Here is a 25,468-nt window from a genome sequence, read left to right on the forward strand (position 1 = left end):
ATGAGAAGCCCGCGCACTGCAACAAAGAGTAGCCCCCACTCGCCGCAACTAGAGAAAGCCCGCGTGCAGCAATGAAGACCCAACATAGCCAAAAATAAATAAGTAAATAAATTTATTAAAAAAAAGAAAAAGAAGAGGATTGACTCTGTGGGGCCTATGTCCCCTTCTGGGCAATTATTCTGTGAAATCCTGTGTAGCAGATATTGTAAGGAACTCTTGCCCTGGTTACAAAATCAAATTATATGACAAACTCATTCTTCAAAATGGTTTTTAGATATTGTGTAATTCTTATCCATATAGGCCAGTCACAGAGGACTTTGCTCAACAGAAATTTATTATTATAGAAGCTGCAAGTGGTCAAATTTTGCTTGCTTAAACTATCCTTGAAAGTTAGTCATCAGTGCATGGCATTTCATTATGCTGGTGTCTCTACTTTTGTATGTGAGTATAACTTTCCACATAAGCTTAGAAATGTTTAAGCCTTCTGGTCAAGAAGGTAGACTAGGCACTGAGCACTATCATTTGCCATCTGCCCGTTTTAAGGCCTCATCAATATGAAAGCACAGACTGTAAAAGAGAAAAAAACGTTTAATCATTAACCAATAAATAGCAAAGCAGAGAGAGAGGGGTCATCAACAAACAAGAGATTTTAACAACTTTTTTGTAATGTAGGAGATGAGACAGATTGAAAAACTCTAACCTAGATGTACTACAGGGGTGCCTCCAAAGAAGTGGAAGGCAGTCTTTCTAAGGGAATCCCAGAGGGGCTGATAGTCAGCAGCTGTTTCAGAGGTTGTAACTTAGATAGGAGATTTCCACAAACAGCATACAATTGAAGGGCTGTTTGTTAAATTGTAGTACAGATCAGTCCCCTGCCCCACTCTCCCAATGCACAGTGCACACGCTCACATGCACACGTTCACACGCGCGTGCACACACACACTTAAAACAGCTGGCATGTACTATTAGGCAAAAGAGGCAAAAACTGATTCTGCTTCAGATATGAAACTAAATTCAGAAAACTAAGACTTCTGATAAGGATTTTACCACAGTAAAGCTCTCCGTATTTTGGGGGGTTTTCTGCTCAGCAGGTCAGGTTCTTTTCTGTTCACATCAAGTAAAGCCTGCCTATCCTGGTTAAGCATAGAGTTAGAATTTCCAATTAGCGAAGAAGCCTTTCTAAAAGAAAAAAATAGACCAACTGACAGAGAAGAGGAGAGCAGTTCCCATCTTCCTGTATTTCCATCTTGAGTGAACAGACAACCAAAGGGTCATTGGGTTTATGAGGAAAATTTGAAAGGAAAAAAAATGGAGCCTTAAGGAAGCAGGTGATACACAAGCAATGATATTACAAGAAAGGGCTATTAGATTTATGTATTTATTTTTAAAAAGGATTGCTGAAATGAAAATCTAAGAAAATAAAGTTGAAGTAATCTTCCAAAATGTAGAGCAAAGACCAAAAAAATGTAAGAAGAGATGCATGGGAAATTAATCTTTGAGGTTTGACATTTGGCTTAATAGAAGTAAGAAAAAAGGAAAAAGAGGGGAGGAAATTATCAAAAAAGGAAGGGAAGATAATCCCAGAGGCAGAAAAGACACGTCTTTAAATTAAAGGGACCCATTGAGAGCCAGCACAATTAATGAAAACAAGTCACCCATGGGTATATGTTTGTGAAGTTTCAGTGCTTCAAGGATTAAGAGAGGATTGTAAAAATTTTCAGAGAGGAAGAAAAACAGATTGTCCAAGTATGAAGAAGTGTCAAACTCACATCAACGTTTTATCAGTCTCAACACTGGATGCTGTAAGTATTGCCGACAAAATCCAAAGGCAAACACACTTTTAACCCCAAATTCTGTACCTGACAAACTACCATTCAGTTGTAACAGCAGAATAAAGACATTTTCAGATGTACAAGGACTAGAAAAATTAGCTTCCCAAGTACCCTTATTAAGAAATAACTTGGCCTTCAGGAAATAGAGGAATCAACCTAATTGGGCATCAAAGCAAATCCACAAATAATGGCAATAAAATAGGTCCAGACAACAACCATTACAAATTAGAGGAGTATAAGACACATGAGGGAAAGCAAGGATTGATAGCTTGGGGATAACCTCTGTCACTGCCTCCCTTCTCCTGCCCCCACCAAATCAACCCTCCCAGAAAGAAAACAATTAGAAACCCCGGGTAAAACTCCTCTTGTGGCCTAAATATGGGAGGAAAGGCCATGCTTTTAAGCAATCACTGAGAAAAATGGGTCTATTTAATTTTAAAACTAGAATTTTTTAAATTTCTTGGCGTGGTCAGGAGATCATGACATTGGATTTATAAAGAATGAAGTGTAATTTTAGCTGACCTCTTGGCCTGACATTAAATAATATTTATACATCATAATGTAGATGCTGGTTGTTGATTTTCAACTTTTAGAACCAATCTGTGGTAAAGAAGGTTTGGTTACTGTTTACTTCAAGATACGAATGTACAGTCTTTATTTCGTTAAAGGAAAAGTATAGTTGACCCAAGGTGAGTTGTGGAAGGGCAGAGAAAAGTGTATTGTACATAATGAATTAACCTCTATCCTCTGCATCTAAGAGCAGTGTACTGTCGTTGGGACATTTAAAAACACTCACTCATGTCACTTCCTGTTAGCTTTGTTCTCTCACAAAACCCTACTTGAGAAAGGCTACCACCCACTTAAAAAAAAATTAAATGTTAATAAACTAGTACTGAAGATAGAATGGAATACTAAAATGCTCAATCTTGAAGATAAGAACAGGTAATAAAGGTCAGATGAGAAAAATAGAAAGCAAATATCAAGGTGGTAAATTTAAACCTAACCATATTGATACTTACATTAAATGTAAAATTTTCTTTATATTGTCATTAAAAACAGATTGGTTAAAAAAGTGAGATTCAATTATATGCTGTTTATAAGAACCATGCTTTAACTATAAAGATACAGATAGGTTAAAACTAAAAGAATGGAAGAAGATATATGCTAACAATAGATAAGAAAGCTGGAATAGCTATATTAATAGTTTGCAGAGTGAAAAATCTTACTAGTGACAAAGAGGGACATTTTATAATAACAGAACTTCAAAATAATTGAAGCGGAAATCCTCAAAACAGAAAGGAGAGTAAAGAAACCCACTATTTTTAGCTGGAGATTCCATAATTAATGAAGCAAATGGAAAGAAAATCAGTGAGTATATAGAAAACTTGAACTATGCTATGAAACAGCTTGGCCTAATTGTTCTTTTCGGAGTACTCCACCCAACAATTCTAAAATTCACATCCTTTTTTAAAGTTGTACATGGAATATTCATCAAAATAGACAGAAACGTGGACCATAAAATAAATTTTAAAGGATTGAAATAATACAGGCTATATTTTCTGACCTCAACAGAGTTAAATTAGAAATCAGTAACTGAAAAATATGAGAAAAGCCTCTAGATGCTTGGAAATTAAAAGAATATGAAGTAAATCCATGGATCAAAGAAGAAATCACAAGAGAAAATCAGAAAATAGTTTGAACTTAAAGAAAATGAAAACAACATTAAATTTTGTGAGATGTAGCTAACGCAATGCTTAGAGAGAAAATACAGTTTTAAAAGCTTATATTAGAAAGCAAAAAGAAAGATCTAGAATCAGTGAACTGAACTTCTAATAAAGAGAGGAAATTAGTGAAAAAGACTTTGTGCAAACAACAGAGAAAAATCAGTAAAACCAAAAGCCAGTAACACTGCTAGCTAATCTGATAATCAAGAAACAAAAAAAGGAAGACACAAATTACCAATATCAGGATTAAAAGATAGGTCATCCCTACAAATCCTACAGATATTAAAAGATTATAAGAATATTATAAGCAACTTTATACCAGGAAACACACCAAAACTATCACTAGAAGAAATAGAAAATCTGAATACCTCTACTTTTTTTTTTTTTTAAAGAAATTAAATTTGTAATGAAAATTTTTTCCATGAAGAAAACTCTGGGCATGATGGCTTCACTGGCGAAATCTATCGACCATTTGTTGAAGAATGATTACCAATCCTACCTAAGTTCTTTCAGAAAATAGAGAAGGAGAGAACAGGTCCCAACTCATTTTATGAGGCCCTCATTACTTTCCTGCCAGACCAAACAAAGGTATTGAAAGGGATCTATAGACGAGTATCCCTCATGAAAACAGGCATAAAATTCTTTTTTTTTTTCTTAATTAATTTTTATTGGAGTATAGTTGCTTTACAATGTTGTGTTAGTTTCTGCTGTATGGCAGAGTGAAACAGCTATACATATATATATATATCCCCTCTTTTTTAGATTTCCTTCCCGTTTAGGTCATCACAGAGCACTGAGTAGAGTTCCCTGTGCTATACAGTAGGTTCTCATTAGTTATCTATTTTATACAGAGTAGTGTATATATGTCAATCCCAGTCTCCCAATTCATTCTACCCCCCCTTCCCCTTGGTATACCTACGTTTGTTCTCTATGTGTCTCTATTTCTGTTTTGCAAATACATTCATCTGTATCATTTTTCTAGATTCCACATATAAGCGATATTACACGATACTTGTTTTTCTGACTTAACTTCACTCTGTATGACAGTCTCTAGATCCATCCACGTCTCTACAAATGACCCAGTTTCGTTCCTTTTTATGGTTGAGTAATATTCCATTGTATATATGTACCATATCTTCTTCATCCATTCCTCTGTTGATGGACATCTAGGTTGCTTCCATGTCCTGGCTGTGATAAATAGTGCTGCAGTGAACATTGGGGTGCATGTATCTTTAGGAATTATGGTTTTCTCTAGGTATATGCCCAGGAGTGGGATTGCTGGGTCATACGGTAGTTCTATTTTTAGTTTTTTAAGGAAGCTCCATACCGTTCTCCATAGTGGCTGTATCAATTTACATTCCCACCAACAGTGTAGGAGGGTTCCCTTTTCTCCGCACCCTCTCCAGCATTTATTGTTTGTAGATTTTTTGATGATAGCCATTCTGACTGGAGGTGACACATTTGTATTTGATTTGTATTTCTCTAATAATTAGTGATATCGAGCAGCTTTTCATGTGCTTGTTGTCCATCTATATGTCTTCTTTGGAGAAATGTCTATTTAGGTCTTCTGCCCGTTTTTTGACTGGGTTTTTTTTTTGATATTGAGCTGCATGAGCTGTTTGTATATTTTGGAGATTAATCCCTTGTCAGTTGCTTCATTTGCAAATATTTTCTCCTATTCTGAGGGTTGTCTTTTCATTTTGTTTATGGTTTCCTTTGCTGTGTAAAAGCTTTTAAGTTTCATTAGGTCCCATTTGTTTATTTTTGTTTTTATTTTTATTACTCTAGGAGGTGGGTCAAAAAAGATCTTGCTGTGATTTCTGCCAAAGAATCTTCTGCCTATGTTTTCCTCTAAGAGTTTTATAGTGTCCGGCCTTACATTTAGGTCTTTAATCCATTTTGAGTTTATTTTTGTGTGTGGTGTTAGGGAATGTTCTAATTTCATTCTTCTACATGTAGCTGTCCGGTTTTCCCAGCATCACTTATTTAAGAGACTGTCGTTTCTCCATTGTATATTCATGCCTTCTTTGTCATAAATTATCTGACCTTAGGTGCATGGGTTTATCTCTGGGCTTTCTGTACTGTTCCATTGATCTATATTTCTGTTTTTGTTCCAGTAACATACTGTCTTGGTTACTGTAGCTTTGTAGTGTAGTCTGAAGTCAGGGAGCCTGATTCCTCCAGCTCCGTTTTTCTTTTTTAAGATTGCTTTGGTTATTTGGGGTCTTTTGTTTTTCCATACAAATAGTAAAATTTTTTGTTCTAATTCTGTGAAAAATGCCATTGGTAATTTGATAAGGATTGCCTTGAATCTGTAGATTGCTTTAGGTAGTATAGTCATTTTCACAATATTGATTCTTCCAATACAAGAACATGGTATAGCTCTCCATGTGTTTGTGTCATCTTTGATTTCTTTCATCAGTGTCTTATATTTTTCTGCATACAGGTCTTTTGCCTCCTTAGGTAGGTTTATTCTGTTCTTTTTGTTGCAGTGGTGAATGGGATTGTTTCCCTAATTTCTCTTTCTGATCTTTCATTGTTAGTGTATAAGAATGCAAGAGATTTCTGTGTATTAATTTTGTATCCTGCAACTTTACCAAATTCATTGATTAGCTCTAGTAGTTTTCTGGTGGCATCTTTTTCTATGTATAGTAACACAGACTTAGAAATTCTTAACAAATTTTTAGCACATTAAACCCAATAATATATAAAAAGGTAAGTTGGGTATAGGAGGTAAACTGCCTGTTACAGAAGCCCCTGATGGATGTTCCATTCAGGAATGTTACTGCGAATGCTGGGAAGAAGGACTTCTGCTTCTCGGAGTCAGGAATCTATGGTTGTGTTTGCTCTATCTTTTGCTTTCCTGTGTCTGAAATGCCAAGAGGCTGGGGGAAAGGTGCGGGAGTAGGGGGATATGACTCTGACTTGAGCAACTCTGATGTAATGCTACAGGAGCTTGAAGACCTCCTATCCGCCCTGCTCTGCCACTTTTTTGTTGTATGAACTGTAGCTTCATCACTTACCCACCCTGATTAAATTGCATAACATTATATTGAACTAAGTGACATGGACTGTTCTACATGGATCCAGTCCTCAGTCAGTAGTCAGTAAACATTAATTAAAATTTTTTTTAATTTAGAAAAGATAATGTAACTAAGTGGAATTTAATCCGATTTATAAAACAATACAATTCCTCATATTAACAGAATAAAAGAAAAATTCTGTGATCATCTCAATATTTGCAGAAAAAGCATTTGATAGAATTCAATATTGATTCATTATTTAAAAAAAAAACTCTTAGTAAATTAGAATAGCAGGGTACTTCCTCATTCTGAAAAAAGGCCTTTGTAAAATACCTATAGCTAACATATTCAATGATGAGAAGCTGAACCCGTTCCCGCAAATAATGAAAACAAGGCAAGAATGTCCAGTCTCATCACTTCTATTCAACATTGTACTTATAGGTTCTAGCCAGTACAGTAAGAAAAGAAGAAGAAATAAAAGGCATACAGATTGGAAAGAAGAACTCTCTATTCAGAGGTGCCGTATGATCGTGTTCAGAGAGAATCCTAAGAAGTTTACCAAAAACATTATTAGAACTAGTAATCAAATTGAGCAGAGTTGCTGAATATAAGATCAACATATAAATATCAGTTGTGCTATATACTAGCAATGAACAATTGGGAAATGAAATTTAAGAATCACTCCCATTTATAGTAGCATCAAAAAACATGAAGTATTTAGGAATAAATTTAACAAAGTATATGTAAGATCTGTACACTCAAAACTATATGGTAGAGAGAAATGAAAGAAGACTGGAGTAAATGGAGAGACATAACATGTTCATGTATCAGAAGATGCAGTATTGTTTTGATGTCGCTTCTCCCCAAATTGATCTATAGACTTAGGTCAATCTTAGCTAAAATCCTAGCAGCTTTTTTGTTTTTTTTTAATAAAATGGCAAGGTGATTCTAAAATTTATATGGAAAGGCAAAGAAGAAAGTTGGCTGAATTACACTGCCTGATTTCAAGACTTACTATAAAGAAATCAAGACAGCATGATACTGGTATGAGAACAGACATACAGAATAGAAATTCCAGAAATAGACTCACACATACATGGTCAGGGAACAGAAGTGGGGAGGGGCAGCGATAGAAGTTCCACTTGTCATCTCATTATAAGAAGTGTAAAATTTCAGAATAATCTTGGTCATAGTTTTATTAGCAAATGTTATTTTAGGATGGACTTTATGAAGTGTTATTTTATTCCACTAAATAAATCATAAGCTTAATTGCTGCAGTCTGGGTAGATGTATATTTGTTTTACAGTTTAAGCCTCACTAACTGATTTAATAGACTAGCCAAAAGCAATTTCAAATACTTCCATATATTACAAGTGATCAATCCTTATTGTTTCTAAAATAAGAAGAAAGTGAAATAAAATGTATATATGACATTACTTAAATTTAATTATATTTAGTTTCTGTAAAACAGCAGATAAAATGCCAGATCTTAGAACTTGTCTTTCATTTATTTTTTAAATAGAGCTGCATAATTTATAGTGCTTTAATTCATGAGCAGTTAACTTGTTTTGGGAAATTAAAAAAGGACATTTTCTAAGTTGTCACATTATACTTTTGGTTTTAAATAATAAAGGTTATTTCTAAATGATAACTTCAACATGTATCAAGTTAGCATTTGATAGTTTAAAATAAGAAATTCTACTTTATGATTCTGTAAGGGAGCATTATAAATAGCTTTTAGATACAAAACATGTACATATACATGCATAGGCATATTTAATCATTAAAAATTGCTTGTCAGGATAGTCATGGAAATGTCCTCTGTAACAGTTTTTCTCAGATCTGTTTCGGACTTATGCATGTGTTACTATATTTATCTAATCAGCCCTTGCTGGGAGGTTTTGTTATTTTATTACAAGCAGCTGTGTAAAGCTTTTTCTTTTAAAAACTACATTCTTTTGTAGTGCTGCCATCACTCATATTACACATTTGGGCAGCAAATTAAAGGCAAGTAAACTGTAGATCTAGATGAAATACATGATGTCAGTATAATTCATACCTTCCTGGAAAAACTACTCTTTCGGGCCAGTTAAGTTGAAGATAATAATTTTTTTTAAAATCATAACAAAAGATATACTCAGGATTTTGTATTATCACTCTTAGGCGCTTTCCACCATGAAACTTCTTATGCTGGGTTTAACTATGACTGTATTTACTATTCTGAGAGTTAATAGCATGCCAACATTTAATTAGTTTGCTCTGATACTGAGAAATGTATACATATTAGTTTATACATTTAGTGAATTTATAAGACTGTCAGAAGTCTAAAATTCCAAACCTTTGGCCCAAATGGGAACTTTTAGAATATATAAACTCTTTATAAGCCTAAACTTAAAATCTCACGGCAACTTTTGTGTGACAGTTTGAAACATTACTGTTTGCATAAACATCAGATTTAGTTGACCTTTGAGTTTGTGCTAGATTCCAGGTCCATTTGTGGCATCTACAAATGGGATAGGCATTATCCCATTGTCTCATATTTCTCCATCAAGCCTAAGAGGTAAATTACTCCTGTATCATAGATGTGGAAACTGAATCTTAGAACCTTCTCCAGGGTCACATAGCTAATTAAGGATATTTGATCCTAGTAAATGTATTGATTACCTCACTCCGTCATTTAGGATTGTTGTTAGTTAAGAGAAGTTCTCCGATATTCAGGAAATAATCTTCACAGTGGAAACATACTGCATTGACAGCACATAAATGGTCATCAATATAGACAGGTCTTTACTTTTTGTATTAACTGAAGAGATACTTGAACAATTTGCTATTTTAGATTAACCATCTTTTAATTCATTTTTGTTTCTGCTGCTGCTCTGTTAATTCAGATTTCCATTACCTGCCACCTGAGCTAATCCAGCATTTTGTAATTAGTCTCTGGGATTCTAGCCTCTCTTTGGTATGTTTATGTCCATATGACGTTTGGCAGATTAATTTTACTCCAAAACCTTCAGTACCTCACATTGCTTAATCAAAGGAAGCAGAAACTCATCCTGGCACTGAAGACTTGAATTTTGCTTCTCAGTTTTGCCCTTCCCATCCCATATCTGTGCCCCATGTGAGACCTCACCTGTTGTTGGGAGGGCCTTGAGTTGAGCTACAGGTGGATGACCTCCCTCCTTGCTCCCCATCTCAGCGCAGCCCCTTTGCCCCCTCCTCCCGGAAGATTTTCCCTGCTCCCTGACATAGCGCTTGATTTATACCTCTTAGAGTACCTAATAATTTTAACTCCAAATCACAAAATCTAGGAAATTAAGGTAAACAGAATAAGTGTGTGCACACCATCCAGAGATTACCTTCTTCACACTTCTGCACTTTTTTCTTGTCTGGTTTCTACTATAGGCCTGTGCACTTAAGGCAAACAACATTTCTTTTGTTACCTCCTTTCCACTAATTTATTTGTGTATGGACCTTTAAGAATACCAAAAAGGACATTAGTTTTATTTCCATTTTAATTAGTTTGAAATATAATTCTTTTCACTCTTTAGCTTCTTGACTTTCTTATGCTAATATTTTTACATCTTTATAGTTTGTTCCTCTGAATTATGCTTTATTTAATACTATTAAAATGTGATTTATATGCAGGAGAATTACTTGTCGTACTTAACTTTAAGGAATACAAAGATTATCCAGTGTATAGTGATGTATTTAGACAACCTTGATGGGCTGGTCAGAAAAGAGGTTCTGAGTGTTAATTCACACACAGCTCGGATGGGGATAAGGAAACTGCTTTAGTAAGCAGCTTACAAAGCTGCCTGCTGCCTGCAGTCCTCCTTGGCTCTCCAGCACCAAGATTTAGGATCACAGAAGAACCACAAAGTCCCGAAAGCCAACTCCTCACCATACTTGACAAGAATCTGGTTCAACTGAAGCAGAGAGATGCCTGTTCTGGGTGAGGAGGCACTGTGATAAGGCATACAGGGCCATCTCCATCCCATTAATAATAATTTCACAGATTTCGGTCTTACTGCATCTTTGAGCATACCCCATAATTTATTTCTGCTTTGACAGACGTTCTGTGAAATGTGTTTATAAACTTAACATAATACAGAGGAAGATATTATTTACAGACTTAGTTTTTAGGAGGTATAAGTCATGATTTATTGATAAGTATGAATATCTGAAATCAAAATATCTGATAGATTCTGAGAGTTGTAGTTTGCTCGCTTCACATTATACCATGTGGAGAGCCCTAACGTGTGCATTCTGTGGAACATGAGAAGGGTGCCTGCCAAATTCATTTTTCCAAATTTCTCTTGGAGAAGAAATCACTTACATGTAATCTGAGGTTGAAATGTTCATTCAGTACAGGCTTGCTTTTCATTCTGTATTTCTGAAGGTCTGTTGTAGTCTTTGTAAACTTAATAATTTCAAGCAATGAAAAGGACCTTGTTTAAGGAATTGTATGATGAATTATTTTCTGAAGAGTAATAGACCCTGGTATACTTCTAAAAATTATAAATCGTACAGTGGATTTAAAGGAAAAAAATAAATAAATAACAAAAAACCACTAGTAATAAAAACTGGTATAGAAACAAAAAGTTTGACTGTTCTCATTAAATATTCATCTGTACCATATGTGATTAAAGTATAGTCCTGTAGTAAAAATGTGAAAAGTAAAAGATTGTTTTGCTACCTCCATATTAAAAGGTCAATATTAATGGCTTTATTTCTTTGCCTTTAGGGTTTTATGATACCTTTGTTCCAATTTAGTCAAAACATGTATTATATCCATATCCAGTGGTATCTTATTCCTGATAATGTTGACTTCAAGTATTCTTTTGCTTTTTATTTCCAGTATGTAACCTCCTTGGTACCTCAGGTGTCCTCTATCCTTTGTGCTCCTGCAGCCCATCGGACCAGCGAGGACAGCTGCCCAGTCTTTGTGGCCATCAGAGACACAGAAGAGATAGGGAAATAGCCCCTAGCCATCAGAGAACCATTTAAGTAAGAGCACAGAGGACTTTGAAGGAACTGGAATAGTGACAATATTTATATAACTCCTTACCAATTACAGTTGCATAATCATGGCACTTAGCGGGGCAGTGTGAAATATTCTTTGCTTGAGCAGTAAAAGAATTTATCAAAAGATTTACTGAATGGAATGTATGCGGGGGTTGTAGGATTATCAGGGAAGAAGTCGAATGTTGAGGAGGAGCAGAAACACAGGGAAAGTTGACTCTATCCTGGCCTGCAGTCGACATTTGGCTCCCTTTTCCTTTTTCTTTTACAGGCTCATTGGGAGCTTATATCAGTGGAAACCACAGCTTCTGGCTTTTATAGTGAATACACGATCAGCCAGTGACTGACTTGTATTTCCCATTCTCCAGTGACTCCTCTCAGAAACCCAGCTACTTTGTAAGTAGTAAAGATCCAACATGAGTATATCTATGAGTATTCATACTCCAAAAAGCATGACACCTTGGCAGCCTCTGCATTATAGAAGGACCTATGAGAGGAGGAGAAAGTTCTGTTCTGGAGATGGAATTAGAAGAACTCATTTTCATGTTTTGGCTGAGAGCCCAGCACTTACACATGTGTTGGTGCACCCCAAACTTTGCGAGACCCTTCCTGTTGCTGTGGGGCCTTGGAACACCACTGCTACACTTAGGGCGACTGGCCAGGAGCCGATGTGTTTGATCTTGCAAAATATTTACAGCAGCAGGGTCATCCATCTTCTTCCGCTAAAAGATGATGAAACTGAGATTCACTAAAGTAAAATGCCATTCCTTCGGGGACCCTGCAACCCCCTGTCCCCAGACCCCAGGACAGTGCCCTTTCACTTAGGTCATTGCAGACACATTGATGAGCTCACAGCTTCTCCATATACTGAGGAAAATCATCATTTTGTTTACTAGTGATTTCTTCTTTTTATGAGACACAGCTTGGCCTTCACCCAGAGGAACATGTTGATGTATCATATTAGGAGTCCTCTAGAACTGAAATCTGTATCCCTTTCTGAGTTGACGGAAACAAAGAGCTCTTGGATGGCATGTTAGCACATCTCAGTCCATAGTCAGTCCACAGTCAGTCCACAGTCTGATAGGCTTGTCTTAGGGTGTGACTGTCAGTCTGCCATCGAGGAGAAAATCAGTGATTCATTAGATACTGGAAACTTGAAATTGTATCCTGTTTAATGCGATTAAAGTTACAGATACTGTTTTCCAGAGAGAAAAAAGCATAATGAATATGCTATCAACATTTTCTTTTAGATTTTTAGTGATTTAAAATCACATACTCTTTAATCATGGGTCAGGCATCTGGCAGCTCGGGGGGGAAGAGAGGGGAGTGGGGGAGAGCGGGGGGTGGTTATCAGGAGATTCGACTGCATCTGTGTGTGGAAACAGTGAGGAGAAAGTTCTCCTGTTGTTTCTGATCCTTACACCAGACCTGGCAGAGAAAGAACTTTAAAAACTTAATAAATGTTCGCTAAGTGATACAGTAACCTTTATGTCCCTTTGTAGAATGCTTTGATATGATTGTGGTATTAAAACAATTTTACAGAGGAGTGAGAAAACCTGTACACCATGACAGGCTGAGCTAGGCCAGTCCTGAGGAGGGGGTGGGGCACATTGGGGAGGTTGAATTTTGAAGGGTGCCCTGGGTCACCGCGTGGTGGGGTGGCCATATACTGCCTACCTTCTCAGGGAGACAATATTTTTATTTCCCCACTTTTTGAAAGAAGAGGTTAGTGGGGACTGCAACTCCCAAGGAACCCCTGATTTTTTTTTAAATTTAAATAACTTTCTTGTTTAAAATTAAGAAAAAGAGTGGTTGATAAACATATTTTGAACATGGTCATTAAGTATACTTTTATCTGTCACATAATCATGAGCAAAGATATAAAAGATATTGGAGCATTAAGTATATATTAATATATTTGTTACATTGCTGATTTTATGTTACTGCTAGGGAAAAGAATCTACTGAACAAACAGCTTTTGTGTAGTCAGCTGAAAGAATAGCCTCAGGGGTAAGGTAACAGGAAGAGGGGGATTGACATGATGGTTTGTGAGATATTGTCTCCTTAGTTGTGTCACAGAGCCACTGTGGCTTTAGTCTTCCCAGAGCCACCAGAGCTCTTACAGAACTCTAGGCCTGTGTTCAGAAGTATTGCGTTCTTTACTTATTTCTATTTTTCTCTCTTTCATCAGTTACTCGGAGCTCTCCACTACAGACATAGAGCTTTGTTACACTATTGACCATGAGCAAAAAATTGCCATGCTAGCCTGCTAATTATAACATGTGTGTACAAGTGTATAGCTACATTTTAATGTGAAGCAATGAAGACAATAACTAGTATTGTGTGAGAGGCGGTCAAAACGTAAGGCTTACCTGGCAGCTCTTGAAATTCCTGTGTCCTAACCCATAGTCCTGACAGTGTCCTAGGCTACATATCTACTACCTCTGGAGCAGTTCCCAACTCCCACAGGTGTCCTTTGTATTATAGCTTTTAGGCTAGGGTGTCCTTTGTCAAAAATCCAACATTGTTAAGAATTTATGCTTTTAGTTTTTCTTTCTTATATTACTATATTTCTACACATTTTTAGGAAGGAGATATGTATTTGAGACATTCTCAGTAGGCCCCTTAAAGACAAAAATAATAAATAATACAAATTTAAACCTTTAAAAATAAGGCTTGGTATAAAGGCAGTTCATTGAAGGAAAGAATGGTCTTTCAACTATTGACTGTCCATATGCAAAAAATTAACTCCAATCCATATCTCTTGCCATATATAAAAATGAACTCAAAATGGATCATAGACCAAAATATGAAAACTAAACATAAAAAACTTCAACAACAAATTTAGGAAAAGAAGGTTTATGCTCTTGGTTAGATATCTAAGATTTCTTAGGGAAGTTACCAAAAGCACAATCCATATGAGAAAAAAAAAGAAATATTAGACTTGATCAAAATTAAGAGTATTGGTTGTCAAAAGACACCATTAATAGCATAGGTAGTCCAGTCCCAGACTGGGAGAAAATATGTGCAAATCATATATCTGATAAAGGACCTGTATCTAAAATATGTAAAAAAACTCTCAGAACTCAATAGTGAGAAAACAAAACACCCTAATTAAAAAATAGTCAAGTTATTTGAGAAGGCTGTTCACCAAAGATGTATGAATGGCAAATAAACACATGAAGAGATGTTCAAAGTCATAAGGGAAATACAAATTAAAGCCATAAGGGGACACCATTAAATACCTAGTAGAATGGCTAAAATTAAAAAGACTAACTATACCAAGTGTTGACAAGGTTGAGGAGCATCTGGAACTCTCATACACCACACATAGGAATGTAAAAAAATGGTACAGTCAATTTAGAAAACAGTTTGGCATTTTCTTAAAAGGTTAAGTATACACCTACCATATGACCCATATGGTAAGACATGACAGGTTTATATATATATATATATATATATATATGTTATTTTTACAGCTGCATTGATGTCTTCCTGTTTTCCCCACCATTGTGTATGTGTACTGTAATCCATTCAGCCTGTGCCTTATTGATAAACATTTAGCTTGTTTTTGTTCTTTTGTAATTACAAATAATGTCACAATGAAAAACCTCATGCATACGTCATGCCATTTCACATTTTTATTAGACTGTCTTTGAGTAAAATCCTAGAAGTGAGATAGTAGCTGAGGCTAAGGGTAGCTACTCATAGATATTGCCAAACCTTCCTGTCATAGGGGTTATAACAGTTTGCAGGATAGCAACCCCCCTCACTAACGGAATTGTTGGTCTTTGGGATATTTGCCAGTCAGACAGGTGAGGTAGGGCATTTTGAGGCTGTGTAACTTGCATTTCTCTTTATAAGCAGGGTTGGTAGTTTTCACATGTTTAAGGGCCTGTGGGGGAGGAGAAACACTCTTCCTCTACCCTCTAGGTTCTCTGGCTAGGGTCCTGGAAATTAATAAAAGATTAATAAGAATAAACAGTTCTAATAATTAATAATAAACAGTTTGTTAACATGTGCAGCACACATACATGTAGGAGAAACTCAGTGATGAGTAACTCAGGGAGGCAGTTAGAATTTGGGGACATATGTACCATCTTAGCCTAAAGATGGTACTTTTTTTTTTTTTGCCTAGTTGTTTTAACAATTTTTTTCTTCATGTCTGGCTTCCTGGAGTTCCATTTTATTTCTTAAGGTGTGGATTTTCATTTTATTTCCTAGAAAAAGGAAAAGGGCATTGGGGTTTCTGGTGGGGGCTGGGGTTAGGTTATGGAAAGTGATCAGGAAATGCATGGTAAACAGGGGTTGTTTGGTCAGGTTCATAATGCATATTTAAGTCTGTGCCTTCTCCACTGGTAAGCGTTGTTAAAGGTGGTCCTCCTTTTCCTGGTACTGGAGAGGGAGACATCTTTACAAATGGAAATTTCCTTTATAACTATACATTTCCTTTGCAAAAGAAAAACGTACGCTTTATTTTTAGATCTTTCTTACGTCTGCTGTTCCTCAGTTGCCTTCAGCTCAGAATAATCCTTATGTCAAAGAGACATATTTTGGAGTAGTATATTCTGGTTTCCTTCGGGCCATTTGAATTTTCAATTGTCTAACTTCTGCCTTTTTCCTTTATTAAATTATCAGTCTCGATTTTTATTAAGAATTAGCTCTTTAGCTGTGATTTTTTTTCCAATTGCAAATATTATTTTTCCCTTTTTGCCATTTGTCTCTTAACTTTCCTTAGGACTTTTTTCTTTTTTTCCTTATGAAGTTCTTTTTTTTAACACAGTAGTGTTTTTTATTACCTATAGATATTGAGATATAGCCTCAGGTTATTAATAATTCATCCTATTTTTGTAGCCCTTTGTTGGCTTCATTTTTTACTTCTAGATCTCAATCTGTTTGGAATTTAACCTGATACATGTTGAGAGAAATCAATGCAGTTTTATCTTTTCTTCTCATGTTTTTGCCTTCATTCTTGAAGAATGTGTTTATGGAGTATAGGCTTCTAGGTTGGCATTTATTTTCTTTCAGCACAGTGAAGATATCCCACTCTGCTTTGGCTCCTACCATACCAGAGAAGTTGGCTCTGGTCTAGCTTTTGTTCCTTTGAAGATAATCTACCTTTTTTTTTTTTTTTTTTTTTTTTTTTTTTTTGCCTAGCTGTTTTAACAGTTTTTTTCTTCACGTCTGGCTTCCTGGAGTTCCATTTTATTTATTAAGGTGTGGATTTTCATTTTATTTATCTTGCTTCTAATTCACTGGCACTCTTGCTGCGAATTGGTATCCTTCAGTGTTTTGGAAATACCCAGCCATTATCTCTTGAGATATTGTCTCTGCCTATTCCTTCTTTCATTTCTTGCTATACTCTGATCAAATTTATGTTAGACCTAATCACTGTTTTTCTTTCTTCTCTTTATGCTGCATTTTGGATAATTCTTCAGATCCTTTTTCCAGTTTATTTATGCTTTGTTTTGCTGTGTTCTGTCTGCTGCCAAATACATCTGTCAAGTTTTTCATTTTGGTTCCTAAGTTTTCACTTTCTAGAAATTCTGTTTGGTTCATTTTTAAATCTGCCATGTCACTTTTTCTAGTTTTCTGTTCCCTAAGAATATGTTCAAGTTTGTCATTTATTTACATATGATAAATGTAGTTGCTTTAAAGTATGTATCTGATCATTCAGTTTCTGAAGTGTGTGTTAGTCTTTTTACTCCGTTTATTGTTTCTATTGGTTCTTATTCGTATCTTTTTCTTTCTGTGTCTGAATATTTTATACTGCTTGCTGACCATTCCCCTTGAAAAATTACTCATAGGTTCTCTGATGGAGAATGAATGTGTGTCTCCCTGTCCTCCCCTCCTCCCAGAGGTTTGCATCTGTTCTGCCATTTGCCCTAGGACAATGCCAGCTAGATCCCTCAGATCACATTCAGTTCTTCAGGGTACACAAGTATCCAAGTTCTGTGGCACTGGTATACAGAACTACACAGTGGCAGGGAGTTTTTCTCTCTTTCTTTTTCCCCTCCCTCTCTTGCTCCGTTCAGCACCAAGGCAGCCTTTTATGCAGTCCTTGGTGGTTATAAGGATAGAGATCTGGTTTACCTTCCCCTTGGAACAGTACCCTCTGAAGTCCCACCTCTGTAGTGGGTGGGTCTCCTCTAGCCTCCTTGTTCAGGCTCTGAGCCCTGACTTCTCTTCTTCCCCATCCCTGTGGCCCTGGAACCTTGGGACCAGAGCCTGAATTGTAAAAGCTGTAAGTTACCTGAGACAGACATGACTTGGGGGCTCCTGTATTCTGCTCACATCTGTGATTCCTGGTTTTCATCCCTAAAATGGCCAGAAAGTTCATTGCTGTTCTTTTGGCTCTCCAGTGCTTTTAACTTGATAATCTTTTTTTTTTTTTTTTAACCGGAAACCTAACATTTTTGTGTGTTTGTTTTTGTTGGGAAAATTGTCTGATCCAAATAACCTAGTTCCTATCTCAGAGCTATAATCAACCTGTTATACTTTTTAATTTTGTTTTTTTATTAAATTTATAGATAAATTTTAGAAGGATTGAGATATCACCATATTAGGTACTTTCTCGTACGTAAGTCAGTTGTTTAGAAGTTTTATATTGCTTTTAACTGTCTTATTTATTATACTTACCTGTCATTTAGTGTATCTGTATGCTTTGTAGATGACTTCGGAGGCTATTTTTGTTTGATATCTGATCTCTGAAAGAATACAGACTGTCTAGTATGAATTACTTTGTATTTTATAAGATTTTCTCTGTGACCTAGCATACAGTTAGTTTTCATACATATTGCCTATACATTGGAAAGTAATAAATGGGGTGCAGTGTTCTTTGGATCAAACTTGTTATTTGTATTTTTTCCAATAATGTATATCACGGGTGGAGAGACTTTTTCTGTGAAGGACCAGGCGGTAAATTCGTCAAGCCTTGCAGGCCATGCAGTCTCTGTCTCAGCTGCTAATGGTGACTGTGTCCCAGCAAGACTAAAGTGTTCAAAGCAGGTGGCAGTGAAGATCGGGACTCTGTCTATGTCCTTACCAGTGTTTTGTCTTCTTCATCTATTGGCTTCTGATAGGATGGATCAAAACTTCCCTTGCTTACTGTGGATTTACTCTCTATATTCTCAGTACGTTTCAGAAAAATTGTGCCTCTCTTTATATCTAGCGATTGTTCCTCCAAGAGATTTTATCTGTGTTCCAGCTGTCTTTTGCCACAATAATGCTGTGCAACAATCCACTCGGAAAGTAAGTGGCTCAGAACAATAACCATTTATTTAGCTCATGTGCCCATGCGCGTGAGTGATTTAGGTTGGGAGACTTGGGCACGTCTGGTCCTGCAGGCCCTCCCACATGCCTGGTAGCTAGCCCACTTATTTGGTCCAGGATGGCCCCCCTGGGATGACTAGGGTGACTCAGTCTTTCCCCTCCATCCTTCGTCTTCCATCCTCCGCAGGCTGCCTGGTTCCAGCATGTTCTGAGTGTAGGCGGAGACCTGCAGGTGCTCGTGAATCCCCTGCTTTCTGCACCACTGGCCAATGTAGGTCACAGGACTGGCCCTGCCTGGGGTGAGGGCAGAGGGGGTAGGTGGGGAAGGTGTGGCGCTTGGACTCAGACCCTCAGGATAGCAGCCGAAGTTCTTTTACTTTACTTCTTTTACTTGGACACCCCTTATTAAACATTTCTTTTACACCATTCTTGCTTTTAATCCAGAGTTAATTGTTGGTATACTTCTTTGTTTTGAGGGAAAACTTTTCAGAATTATTTGAGAAATCTAATTAAAACAAACAAACAAACAAACAGGGGTTTCCCTGGTGGCCCAGTGGTTGAGAGTCTGCCTGCCGATGCAGGGGACACGGGTTCGTTCCCCGGTCCGGGAAGATCCCACATGCCGCAGAGCGGCTGGGCCTGTGAGCCGTGGCCGCTGGGCCTGCACATCCGGAGGCTGTGCTCCGCAACGGGAGAGGCCACGACAGTGAGAAGCCCATGTACCGCAACAAACAAACAAACAAAAAAACAAACTTTTTTTTTTTAGCCAACATTTTCCTGTCCCTGAAACAGGTGCTTTCTTTCAACCTGAGATATTTCATGTGTCTTGTTATCATGACAGATCATATATTAAAATCAACATTTAAAACACGTGAATTTAGCATTTAGTAAATTAGCTTACTTAAAGGAAAATGTGTGATATTGCTGTCAGGTAGACAAGCAAAAATCATTCTTGAAATGTTGATTTGTGCCATTATGTTTTAAGTATCAGGTTTCCTGTAACTGAAGGACAGTGCTTTAGCAAATCTTTCATCTGTGGAAATGAAGGGACCATGCTTACCGTCAGAGAAGGAAGACACAGTAAGCAGGAGGGGTCGATAATACAGAGAGAATAATTCCAGTATGGTGACCCTAGGTCTCCGATCCTGGAGGAAATAGAGGGATTCCTTTTAGACTGGAGAAGGAGTACTTCCTCCTTCTGAGACCAGTGGTGTCGGTGGATGAGGAAAGGGGCAGGAGATGGAGAAGCCGGGAATTGAGCTATTGCCTGCATGTGTGTGTGTGTGTGACCAAGAGGGAGGGAGGAGATCCTTCGGGGTGTGTGTGTGACCAGAGAGAAGAGATGAGAGATGCTTGCCTGTGCTGAGCAGGCAAGGGAGTGGTGCTATGTGGGTCCATCTGTACAGGAACAAGAGAGTTAGCTGCCCACCAGGACTTCCCTTGACTGGGGTTGTTCTCTGGCACTGGGGGCTGAACTCTGAGTACCATTCCATAGATCTCATGATTCCGTGCAGGGTGTTGTACTGTTCAGATGCAGAATCAGAGAAGGTAACAGGGTGGCTTAGAGCACAGTTGAGAGTTGCCAGTTGGATACAATGAAAGATTAAGGGAATGGCAAGATTAAGGAGAATATTTACAGTAAGATTAAGGATCCTGGCAAGAATGTGTCTGAAGGGTTCTGGCAATGGGAAGAGTAGCCGCATGGAAAGGAACAACAGTGTGAGGAGGCTGAAGGAGTGGGGAGGGCTGAGAGGAGGAGTCAAGTGATAGAGAACCTGGTTTAAATGAGGGCTTAGATGTTTTCATGTAAGAAGTTTGGGGGAGGTGGTTGGTGGCATCGTTCAGCTGCTTATGGATGACTTTGAGGTTCCCACACTTGTTCCAGCTTTCTATTTTGCCACCATCATGTGGCTTTTCATCCATAGCCTCGTTGTCTTATGTTGTGTTAGGAACAACATTTTTCTTTGTTAAATACTGTCTATTTGTTTAGACACTATTATATTTGTCTACATTTATTTGTTTAGCTTCTAACTTCTTCTTGTGCATATATTACCTTTTTTGCAAGCATTTTGCCTTTAGCTATATGTCTTTAGCCTTAATTCTTTTATGATGCTATTTCTAATGCATTTGTTAGTTCTGTAATAATGTTAATTTTGTTCCTCAGTATTTTTCTTAGCTCTGCAATCTCACTTTTCATTTCCAGTCTCTTGATTTATCATCGCTCTTTGAGTCTCATCTGTTGATTTCATGTCTTCTCTAAATTATCTAAACTTTCCGTTAGTGCTTGCATCGGGCTTCCTTAAAGACTGTGTCTTTAAGCATGCTGTGTGCTTTTGCTGTCTTCCACAGGTGGCTTGTTTGGTTTCCTTTGGGCAGTGAGGATGCGGTATATTTTTGTATTGTTAGAATGCCGTGTCTTTTTCATCTCCACATGTTTTTTAATCAAGAGTCTCTATCAGGATTGTTGTTGGGTTACACAGTGAGTGAACTGTGGGTTGCGGGCTGAGTATTGCTTGTTTTTTCCTTTCATCTCAGAGAATGAAAGGAGAAGATGAGGGGAGGCAGGAATCACCCACCAGGGGCTAGAGGCAGTCCATTATGCAGCTTTATAAAAGTCCTTTCCCAGGGCTCCCTCCACCTACTCAGGGCCATACTGTTTCCCATGAGATACACCCTTTGTTCCCCAGCTAGAGACAGGGGCCTTGGAATCTTAGGACAGCAGGTCCCTGGTGTACACCAGCTCTGCTCCTGTCCCCATTCTCCACCCCCAGACCCTGTGTGTACTCACTTTCCAGCTTGAGATAGAGAGGATGGGTAAAAACCACACATGTGCACATGGAGTGAGATAACATGGAGTGAGAGGGTTGTAGGTGGAACAGCTGCCCAGGTTTACTTTCTGACTCCTGCCTTACTAGCCCTGACTTGGGGCCTCTGTTATCCTGTCTACATGGAGGATAATGATAGTCCTACTTCGTAAGGAGGTCGGAAGGATTAAATGAGATAATACCTGTAAGTCACTTAACACCAGAGTTTGCTGCTCTGAGCAGGTTGTCAACTCCAAGTACAGGTATACCCCACTTTTTGAAAGTTCCATTTATGCCACTTCACTTTTATGAAAGACCTACATTAGTACCTGTTTTCGCTCACCAAAAAGAAGTCTGAAGAGAGTTTTCACTTTTGTGAAAAAAGGTGAAAAATGAAAATAGCGTTCAGGGTTTGTTTTGCAGCAGCCGTGACAGAGGTGGCGTGTACCCCGAGCAGCGACAGTGGCCCCGCCAAGTTCCTTCCTCAGGAACCTCACTCAGCATCAAGCTGCCATAGCTTTAAGCTGTGTCTGTGAGCATCTGTGTTTTATCTTCATTGATTTTGTGTATCCGTTAGCATAATGTGTCCTAAGGTAACTGCTTCTTTGCTTTATGAAGCCATTTTGGCTTATGAGAGGTCTCATGGGAACACTCTACTTCTGGATAGCCGGTAAACCTGAAATTGATAGCTCATAGATTTCTCACTTCGGCACTTTTCCTACTCAGTTATCCTGATCTCTCTGATCTTATTTTCACTTTTGCCTTCCTTTTTACTAAATCCTTGCTAATTGTTGAAGGTGATTAATGGTTAGATGAGCATGATAATTCCTGCTTTCTTTCTCCAGCTTTCCTCTTATCAGATAAAAACCAAAATGGCTATCTCCCTATTCTGTAGGACAGCCTGATGAGAAGAGGGACCCTGTCCCTCAAAAAGTGCTTATTAGATTTTTAAAATTTTCTTGGGGTGTTTTTTCTTCAAATGGGAAAGGGGTTTGTAGTAGTATTGACACAAGGTTTTGTCCATTTGCCGTCATTGCCCCACATGGCTTCTATGTTGAGATTTGTTCAGAGTCCCACCATGCTGCGGCCATACTTGAAATCTATAGTGTGCATTGCCTGGCCTCTGCTTTTCGGTGACTGTGCCACTTCCTCTCTCTCATTGGTCTTTCCATTCCCACTTCTCATTCCCTCCCTCACTGGTTTTCAACTGTTTTTGTTGCTTTTTAAAGAGAGTTGAGGAATTAGCTCTGAGCTAGCCAAATATCTACCCTAGAAAAATCTGCAATGTATATTAATTTGTAATCAATGTATATTATGTCTCCAGTGTGTATAGAATTTTTCATTTAAAATACTGATAGTATGGCTTAATTTTAATATTTGTATCTCAAACTTAGTTTTTCAGAACAACACCTTTGTCAATCCATTGTTGACATAGCCACGTATTGTAGAGTGGTTGTGACAGAACTTTCATTGTTCTTGCTGGGATGGCAACAGTTAATACCTGTTTTGTCTGAAAGTTCCCTTCAAATGTTCTCCTGGAACAGGGAGAGGACAGAGGTTACCTCTGGAGCCTCCCATGTGTGGGCATGTAATCAGGACATGCCAGAGGGAGTAAAGGGCAGTGGCCAACCTGTCTCATCCTGGTCATTTGCCCACATACTCAGCAGTGCACATAAGAAGCTGTTGTGAGATGCAGGTAAGAAGGAAAGGAGTGTCAGCCTTTAGAAAAGTTAATTTCATATATTTTACACCCAGCGGTGCCTTAGTGTCGTTTGAAATATGAAACTTAATATGTTTTTAATATGTAAAAAACATATTTATTAAAACTGCAGCTGTGGTTTTTGTTCATTTATGAAAGAGCTGAGTAACTACGAGCAAGATGGGTAACCAAGAAGTCTACAGGTGGCCAATGTTTGGGGGTTTCCCCAGCATTTTATTATGACAGATTTGTTATTTTAATTGATGTTCTATTGATCCTATATAGTGACCATTTAAAAAGTACATATCAGATAATCGTAAATTAGCCTACTGGACATGAAAAAGCAATAGATGTGAGTGAATACATACCTGTTATTACAATATGTTGTGGGTAGTTTCTGTCCCTCATTTAGGGAGGGATTTTTGTTGTTTTATAGCATATATTTGTTTTATTTTGTTTCGGGTGTGGGGAGAAGGTTATTTATATTTTTACAGGTTTTCTGTTTTTCTTGTGACATGACTTAGAATTAGGAAAAACTGACTAGATGTTGGATATATTTTGTAAAAGTAATTTGTTTCCAGTAAGTTAGAGTTGCTTCATCTTGCTTGGATATGCTCTGAAGAATGGTTCATCCCACTTTCCTAATATGAAACAGTTGTTGACTAGTTCTCTAAATAATAAAATCTTATACTGTCATTTCACAAAATGTTTCGTGGTTCTCCCAGTGAGGAATAATGCTAGTTAGTTCATCTTTATAGTTTTAGCCACTGTGAAATATTTTTTTTAAATTTATTTTGCTCATTATGCTGTTTTTCTGTTCAGTTTAACAACAACAAAAAAAAAGTGGGTTGTTCCCCCCCACTCAGAAAGGGCCAGGGTGGAGGCATGGCCACACTGGCCGAGGCACCTTCATCTCAGGGTTTGTGCCTTGTGGTCAGTTCCACATCTCTTATGCCTCTGGCCTTTTCCTATGTAACACTAGCCCTAAAAAACACAGGATAAAGTAGAGACAGGCCAGTATCAGAGAGCAGAGAGTGAGGGGGAGGAAAATCTGCCACCAAAATGGAAGGATGGCAGAAGTGTGTGTGCCTTCCATCCTGTGGGCCTTGTGTTGTAATTAGTTTCTCTTCAGCCACATTTTCCCACTGGGAATTGACCACTGTGTGGTGCTTTTGATTTGAAGCTTTCTGCCATTGTTCATTGCCTCTGATACCAGACCCAGTGGGTTCATTTTTCCTTTTGTTCCAGTTATCCAGTTATATTGTTATGCTGACTAACTCCCACCAAGGCCTTGTGTTACCAAAGGATAACTATTTGAGGAGCTGTGCATCTGGTCTCTTCTAGGGGGAGGTAGCTTGCCATTAGGAAAAGCAGGTGGGCTGCAGAATCAGACATACCTAATTCACTCACACCCACTGGTTTACTAGTGGGCATGAGCTGGTTACTTGACCTCTCTGATCCTCTGATTTCCTGATTTATCAAATAAGAATAGTAATAGTAGTGGCCTCTTAGAATTCTTGCAAAAATTATAAGAAATAATTTGTTAAATTACATAGTACGTAGTAAACTCTCAGTAAATAATGGTGCTGCTGTGCCAGAATCTTCAAATTTTTATCATGTGACCTGCTTTTGATAAGAAAAATCAAAAGTATTCAGATCTTCATGTTCACTCCATTGTTTAGTCATTTAGTCAAATATTTATACATATTGTTTCTTTTATCAATAAGTTTCTACTTTTCTTTACTTGTCCAGAAGTTTTCTGTTATCCAGAGAGAAAACATCTGGATATTGAAGATCTTAAGCCATTTATTAGATCCCCCCCCCCCATTTAATGAAAATGTCAGGGTCCAATTTTTATGAAGTACAGAGTGTCCACTCTTTTTGCTTATCAGTTAATAAATCAGTGCATTTTAGAAAGTCTAGAAATACCTTTGATATATGGGTGTCACTTTCTTTGCTGATCGTAGTTGGCAGAGACTGTTTTTAATGGAGTGAGCTTTACAGAACGAACATCTTCCATTTTATACTCTCCTTATTCCCCACCCCCCCCGCTCATTATTTTTTCAAGATAATGGTTAACATGTTCTGTTCA

General features: G+C 37.6%; 1 protein-coding gene across 6 annotated transcripts in view; it reads left to right on the forward strand.

Moving 5' to 3' along the window:
* The window catches only part of AUH (AU RNA binding methylglutaconyl-CoA hydratase), a 162,537-nt gene that overhangs the window by 112,032 nt on the left and 25,037 nt on the right, over positions 1 to 25,468 (forward strand). The window contains exons 7-8 of one of the 6 annotated variants that reach the window (XM_089912909.1): positions 1,053 to 1,075; positions 16,595 to 16,668. The exons of the other annotated variants lie outside the window; for them this stretch is intronic. Of the exons in view, the coding sequence (XP_089769035.1) occupies positions 1,053 to 1,075; positions 16,595 to 16,668 (97 nt within the window). The remainder of the gene's footprint in view (positions 1 to 1,052; positions 1,076 to 16,594; positions 16,669 to 25,468) is intronic. 6 annotated transcript variants of the gene reach the window in all.

The sequence above is a fragment of the Delphinapterus leucas genome, chromosome 6 (assembly GCF_059928025.1).
Source record: "Delphinapterus leucas isolate spDelLeu-1000000601 "Yukka" chromosome 6, BTC_Dleu_Yukka2, whole genome shotgun sequence".
Taxonomy (NCBI): Eukaryota; Metazoa; Chordata; class Mammalia; order Artiodactyla; family Monodontidae; genus Delphinapterus; species Delphinapterus leucas.